Here is a 7,219-nt window from a genome sequence, read left to right on the forward strand (position 1 = left end):
AAGCTCTGATGAGGCAGCAGGGAGCCTCAGAGTGGCGGCAGCAGGAGGCATGAGGATCTCACAGTTGCCGACAGGTGCAGAGATGCTTCTTGGGCTTTCAGAGGAAAAGCCTTGGATGGTGGAAATGTGTGAGGATGCTAGATCCAGGGATCCAAGAACAAGGGCATATCTGATCACTCACTGCTGAGTTTCTAAGGGGCGCGAATGTCAGGGCCATGGAAAATGTGACGCACAATTTTGTTACTGACGTCTTCACAGAGAATGGTGCCAGGGACACTGAACATCTTCATGGGAGTCATTCTGAATAAGTCTGTCTTCTGTGACTTAATTCCCTGGGCTTTCATTTCCTCATTGGTAAACTGGGTCTTAATAATCAAGGTGGTTACGAGGATTAAAAGATTTAATATATATATATAAAGTGCTTAGCCCTCTGCCTGGCACATAATATGTGACTACTGTAGACTGATCTTCTAGCTAGGACGATGTGTTTGGACTGGGAAGAAGGTACAGATAAACTGCCTTCTCTGTGGCATCAGAGGAGATACTGGGCTCCAAGTATGAGCTAGGGGCACTCAAGGTGCTCACTGAGAGCAGTGCTTTGGGTCAGAGAAGCCATGATGCCCAGCATGGTGGGCTTTTAGGCAAATGTGAAGTAGCAGCAGAAACACCTCTCAACCAAACTGCGAGAACAGAGTCTAAGAGAGGACAGAAAGAGTGGAGGAAGGGTGTCTAGGACTCTTGAGGGTTCCATGACCTGCTTGGGATGTCTGTGAAGCCAGGGTAGTGGATGTGGCATTTCAGCACTAGGAGATAAATCCTTTATTCTAGATGTCTCCTTGGCTCGTGAGAGGGAATGCCTGTTGAAAATGGAACTTAAGCACATAAGCCTCGTGTAGGCAAGGCAAGTCTGAGTAGAGGATGAAGGGACTGCATGCCAGACGGTGCTTGATGTGTGATGTCCATTTTTATTGCATCCTCATAGATCCTGGGTTGTAGGCAGGATGATCCCTGTTTCACAAGCAAGAAAACTGAGGCTTAGAGAGCTGAGTTTCCACTGTTGAAAAGTAACAGAGCCCAGAGCTGGAACTAACCTTTCCTGAAACTGACTTGGCCTTTTCTCAGAAGGTGCTCAGGTATAGCCTGGTGCCTGCTGTTGGAAGCCTAGTGGACACAATAAAAGAAACCAGAAACAGAAGTGATATTATGAGGGAGCCTGCCCCTGGGCTGGCCTGAGAGAGGATATGGTGGGTGGTATGTGTCCAGCTAACAAAGTGCATGCTAATGAAAGATGTGGAGACAGGGAACTTCAGCTACCCAGCTGTTGAGGGGATAACGGTTGAGGAGGGGAGCACCTTCGAGTTTCTTGGCCAGGCATGTGGGGGGTTGAAGTTTTTCATCAAGGAAGCAGAGAGGAAAGTGATCTTCCATTTCTTCTCAGCACGGGTGAGCACCAGCTGGTTGAACAGGCGAGATGGGGGAGGTGTGAGGAGTGAGGAGAAAGTATTTTTGCTTCGGTGGCAGGAGGCCAGCTGCCACAGTTCAACATCATGCCTCATTGTTGTCTGTGGCAGCCTGATCTCCTACCACATTGGGAGCAACACAGGATGTGGGGTACTGGTAGAGGCACTAACTGGGTTGTTTACACAAGCCACAATACGTTATGTGAGTTTGGGGTCATTCTGAAGTGTCTCATTTGTTCATGGGTGTAAGGTGTGACTCTCCACTGTGTGGACTCCAGAAGGGTAGGGATATCTTTTTTTTTTTAATGTTTTTTTATTTATTTTTGAGAGACAGAGAGACAGTGCAAGCAGAGGAGGGTCAGAGAGAGAGAGGGAGACACAGAATCCGAAGCAGGCTCCAGGCTCTGAGCTAGCTGTCAGCACAGAGCCCGACTCGGGGCTCAAACCCACGAATGTAAGATCATGACCTGAGCCGAAGCTGGACGCTTAACCGACTGAGCCACCCAAGCGCCCTAGGGATGATATCTTTTTTAAAAACTATGAGGTTAGACCAGATTTTCTGAGGAATGAATTCTGTGTCTCATTTGGGAATATTCTCAGGAGCAATACTTCTGAGAGCATGAAGGGAGCAGGATTGGTTAGAGAAAGAGGGTGGACTGTGACAGATCAGAACAGAGGCTTCAGCCAACTCAGAGAAGCTTGGAACATGGCTGCATGCAGGTTGCCCCCACGAGCAAGAGGTGTAACCGTGGGCATCTCCTGATGCTTATCAGCTGGGAGCCATTAACAGCCAACTCCCTTCAGCTGATAATAAGCACCTCAGTCCTGATAGGGGGTGGGTCTTGGTGGCACAGCTTAGCATCCACTTCAGGTGTGTTCCTGGGCCTGGAACAATGCCTGGCCCCTGGTGATGATGGTGATAGCAGCTAACCTTTATGGGGGCCAGGCTTCATCTTAAGCATTTTATGTACATGTTAATACTTCTTATCCTAGCCCATGTGTTAGGCACTAGTGGTGCTTGAATTCACCACTAGTAGATGCAAGAACTGGGCTCAGATGAGCCCACGCATGCTCAGAATGAACACTCTGAATCACTTTCCTAAATTGCTTTTTCCTGTGCTCTACGACATTCCTAGAGTGTGAATTCAATAAACGTTTGTTGACTAAGTGAGGAGCACTTGTCTCTGTCCTTTCTTTTCTCCTCCACATTCTAGGCCTTATGGAAGGAGGAAGGCAAGAGGGACACTGCTGAGGGGGAAGGGGCTTGGGCAACAGATTTTTTTGTGTGGTTAGAACTTTTTTTAATGAAGTTTTTATTTTAATTCCAGTATATCTAGCATACAGTGTTAATTAGTTTCAGATGTACAATATAGTGATTCAACAGTTCTATGTATTACCTGGTGATCATCATGATAAACGTGGTCCTTAATCCCCAAAACCTATTTCACCCATTCCCCACCCACCTCCCTTCTGGTAACCATGAGTTTGTTCTCTATAGTTAAAGTCTAAAGTCTGTTTCCTTGTTTCTCTCTCTCTCTCTCTCTCTCTCTCTCTCTCTCTCTCTCTCTGTTTCTCTCTCTCTATTGCTCATTTGTTTGTTTTCTTAAATATTGGGTAGTGGATGTGGACCTCCTCTGTGGAGGATGCTGGAAAGTTGGTGGGAATTGATTCCTAGGCCAGGAATGACTCTGTACGTCTGTGGAGCAGGAAGGGTTTCTGGGGCCTGGGAGATGGCTGGGCCCCACTCAAGCATCTCTGATTCCTTTTTCCTTCTCTACAGAGTGTCCAAGTCAAGAGATGGACATTGTCTTCCTGATTGATGGCTCTGGCAGTATTGACCAAGACGACTTTAAGCAGATGAAGGACTTTGTCATAGCTGTGATGGGACAGTTTAAGGGCACCGACACACTGGTGAAGACTGGGTCCCCAGGAACTGGGGAGTGCTGGGGGGTGGTGACTGCCTTTGGGGAAGACTAACCTAGTAGGAGGCCTGGCATTGGTGGGGATGGACTCAGTGGACCTGTGCCATGATAAGGCTAGGGTCTTAGTGTGGGACTGATGTGTGCCCTTACCCTAGGAAATTACCATGTGGCATTTAATATGTCCTCATATGGCCCAGGAAATACAGAGTTGTTTTGACTGTTAAAAAGCATTGAAGAAGGATTGCAAAAAGAGGTTTGTTTCAGTCTATCAAATTAGACTGAAGTTAACTTGGCCAAATACTTAATGATTTCTTTGTTGTGTTTTCCATGCAACTCATGATTTATCTTATTATTTTATTTCTCATTAATGTGTGTACGAATTCTTGAGAAATGAGGAAATATAGCCTACGAGCTGATTTCATATGTTATGAAAGTTTAAAAAATCCCTATTTTAACAAGTAATGTAGTATTGCCAAAGTATGAAACAAGCGTTACTGGGTTTTGATTTTCTAGCTTTCTTTTTAGGCCAATTTCCCCCTGGGTTTTAGCCTCAATAAACACATGGGAATTGTGTGTAAGTCCAAATTGACTCCAAAATAAAAGTTTATTTAAAAGTAGCTCCTGAGACCCAGGGCCTTCCTCTTGGCCTTTGCAGTTCTCACTGATGCAGTACTCGGACCGTCTGGAGACCCACTTCACCTTCACCAGATTCCAGAGCAGTTCAAGCCCTCGGAGCCTCGTGGGTCCCATCAGACAACTGAAAGGCCTGACATTTACAGCCACAGGCATCCTGAATGTGGTGTAAGTTCTTCCTTCTTCCTCGTTTGGACACACTGCCACACCTCTTCCTCGTGCTGGTCTGTGTAGCTCTGGGAAGTTCTGGGGACAAGGGCTCTAAAGGGGAGCAAAGGGGCTGTAGATGGAGTCCCCCTTGGAGTGTTCACCCAATATATGATGGGACTCTTCTGCAGTGGGTTTCCTCTTTGCCTGGCCTTGGATTGGCCGGATCCTGACTCCACCTGAGACAGCCAGATACATCGGCTTTGGTTTAGACGTCTGAGTTCTCATTCTGGCTTCCTGCTGATAACCTGGGCAACCCTGGGAATTGCTGAATCTAAGTCTTAGTAAACTGTCAAATGAGGATAAACTTACATCTTGGTTGTAGAGATTACATGAGATCAGATGCATGAGGTGCTTCTGAACATGAAGTGCTGGATAAGTGGTTGTTTTGTCCAGAAAATGGCACACCCCCTTTTGAACCTCCCTGGCAGAGAGTTGGGAATTGTTGCCAAGTGTGTTCTGTGCCTGTCTCCTCACTCACTTCCCTCTACCCCCACATCCTCATCTATGTGAGCTCTCTGCATTAACTGGTTGCTTACCATGTGTATGTCCAGCATTGGGTGCTAGATAGACCATGAAGAAGTGGCTTAGGTGGTGGAGCCAGAACAGAAGATGTGGTTCTTGTGGGAAAGAACTGGGTGAATGTCTGTGATCTATGACTTCCTGTACATCCCTGGGTACCGCTCAAGGGGTGGTGCTGATGAAACACTGAACAAGGCAAACTCCTATCAATTTTGCTCCCCAAAGTGCAAGAGCTACCGAGGCTTTTTAGGCGCATTGATAGAATGGTGTCATTTCCATTTCATGCTACTGATTAAAACAAGTCACAGGTCAGATTCAATATGGGAAAGGAATCAGATGTGGTGCACTGGGGCTAACTATAAAGACCAGATAAGGCACAATTCTTATTTTCATCTTGCATGAAGAACAGCAGAGGCTCAGGGAAGTAAAGAAAGTGACCAAGTGTGTCTGACTCCAAAGCTCCTACTCTGAACCATACTGTCTCCTGGAAATGAGGTCCCATAATGGAGGGAATTTTAGAACAAGAAATAGGATTACCTTTATTATTGGACTTGCTAATCATTGTATGACTTTCAAAAAATGGCTGAGGCAATTTTTAAAAATGTTTTTACTTATTTTTGAGCCAGAGAGAGAGAGAGACAGAGCCTGATTGGGGGAGGGGAAGAGAGAGCGGGAGACACAGATTTTGAACAGGCTCCTGGCTGTCAGCGCAGAGCCTGATGTGGAGCTCCCAACTCGTGAGATGCGAGTTCATGACGTTGGCGAAGTCCGACACTGAACCAATCGATCCACCCACGTGCCCCTAGCTGAGGCAATTTCTTAACATGCCTGGCAAAGTCGAAAGGTACCAGAACACCACAGTCTTCCCAAAGGATCTTTTGGAGATGCAAAGTCTTTCTTTTCAGAATCAATTTCATCTCTGGAGAGTCAACTCCCTTTTTTTCTTGACAGGAAAGAACTATTTCATGGTAAGAATGGTGCCCGTGAAAGTGCCAAGAAGATCCTCATTGTCATCACAGATGGGCAGAAATACAGAGACCCGCTGGAATACAGTGACGTCATCCCCCAGGCAGAGAAAGCTGGCGTCACTCGCTATGCCATTGGGGTACGTCCTCATCCTCACAGCACCCTTAGACTGAGGCTGCATCTCACCCAGCCAGAAAGGCTGGTGGGCTCCTCTTCAGCTGCCTCTCTGCCACAGGTGGGACATGCTTTCCAGGAACCCACCGCCAAGGAGGAGCTCAACACCATTGCTTCATTGCCCTCTCAGGATCATGTGTTCAAGGTGGACAACTTTGCAGCACTCAGAAGCATCCTGAAGCAGCTGCAGGAGAAGATCTTTGCAGTGGAGGGTAAATGTGGGGCAAGCTTAGGTCTTGGAATCTAACTGTTCCAGATCCAGTTGTTCCCTGCAGTTCTGAGAGTCACTCCCTATTCATAAGGCACCCAAAATGGTGCCCCAGAACCTGAGTCCCAGACTCCTTATTCTTCTACTCTGAGTCCTTGTGGTCTCACTGTCCCCAGAGCCTAAGTGACCTGTTTTCCCACAGGAACCCAGTCGAGGACAAGTAGCTCCTTCCACCATGAGATGTCACAAGAAGGCTTCAGTTCAGTGCTCACAATGGTGAGTGGAGCGTGTACTTGACAAACAGGTCTCAGGCCCCAATCCTGGGCCAACCGTGTGCTGGGACCTCGGACCTGGGACCCAGAAGTAAATAAGAAGTGGATCCTGTCCTCAAGGATCCTCACTGTTTGGAGAGAGGCATATAGGCAGTGTCTGTAGGTGCTTGGAGTACGGCAGAGAACAGGATAACCAAGGTTCCTGCTCTCACACAGAGCACATGTCCAGTGGGAGGAGACAATAAACACAAGCAATAGATCTTCAGATTGTGCTAGGTGTTAGGACAGAGCAGGAGATGTGAGCAGAGGAGGCCTGAGGAATAACCACTAAGGGTGATGATGAGATAGGGCTAGACCTGGAAAACCCTAGGGAGAGATTGCTCCATGGAGAGGAAAAGGCAAGTGCAAAGGTCCTGAAGCATGAACACAGTTAGAGTACTAGAGAGATCAAAGGGACAGCATAGCTAAAGCAGAGTGAGTTAGAAGTACCACGGAAGGCATAGGTGAAGAGATGGGAAAGGCCAGACCATGCAAACCAAAGAAATGACAAGAGAGCTGCCTTGTTTTGACTTTAACCTGCTTAGCCCTGGAATCCTTTCCTCCCAGGATGGACCAGTTCTGGGGGCTGTGGGGAGCTTCAGCTGGTCTGGAGGTGCCTTCCTGTACCCCCAAAATGTGAGCCCCACTTTCATCAGCATGTCTCAAGAGAATGTGGACATGAGGGACTCTTACCTGGGTGAGAAAAAGCTGTGGTTGGGGATACAGATGGGAGGGGATGAGCTGCCTGGAGAGGGCAGGAGCTCAAGGGGTTGGGTGGAAGCTTCTGTGCTGAGGCCTGGCCCCCCTTCACGCAGG

At 47.6% G+C, this 7,219-nt stretch overlaps 2 protein-coding genes across 2 annotated transcripts in view; both read left to right on the forward strand.

Moving 5' to 3' along the window:
- Positions 1 to 7,219, forward strand: part of ITGAX (integrin subunit alpha X) — an 89,042-nt gene that overhangs the window by 72,469 nt on the left and 9,354 nt on the right. The gene's annotated exons all lie outside the window — the stretch shown is intronic.
- LOC115299336 (integrin alpha-D-like) lies at positions 1,686 to 7,196 on the forward strand. The gene is made up of 8 exons (XM_029948701.1): positions 1,686 to 1,742; positions 3,241 to 3,371; positions 4,038 to 4,183; positions 5,696 to 5,849; positions 5,946 to 6,096; positions 6,295 to 6,368; positions 6,971 to 7,100; positions 7,162 to 7,196. The coding sequence occupies exons 1-8, from the start codon at positions 1,700 to 1,702 to the stop codon at positions 7,194 to 7,196; spliced, it is 864 nt and encodes a 287-aa protein (XP_029804561.1). The 5' UTR covers positions 1,686 to 1,699.

Source organism: Suricata suricatta, chromosome 8 (genome assembly GCF_006229205.1).
Source record: "Suricata suricatta isolate VVHF042 chromosome 8, meerkat_22Aug2017_6uvM2_HiC, whole genome shotgun sequence".
NCBI classification, from domain to species: Eukaryota; Metazoa; Chordata; class Mammalia; order Carnivora; family Herpestidae; genus Suricata; species Suricata suricatta.

What these genes read in the sequence shown, in the direction of transcription:
- LOC115299336 (XM_029948701.1), top strand. Translation starts at nt 1,700, where the DNA reads ATGGGTGTAAGGTGTGACTCTCCACTGTGTGGACTCCAGAAGG. An exon ending in ACAGGCATCCTGAATGTGGT is followed by an intron (nt 4,184 to 5,695) that starts GTAAGTTCTTCC and finishes TTTTCTTGACAG; the next exon opens with GAAAGAACTATTTCATGGTA. An exon ending in CATGAGGGACTCTTACCTGG is followed by an intron (nt 7,101 to 7,161) that starts GTGAGAAAAAGC and finishes TGGAGAGGGCAG; the next exon opens with GAGCTCAAGGGGTTGGGTGG.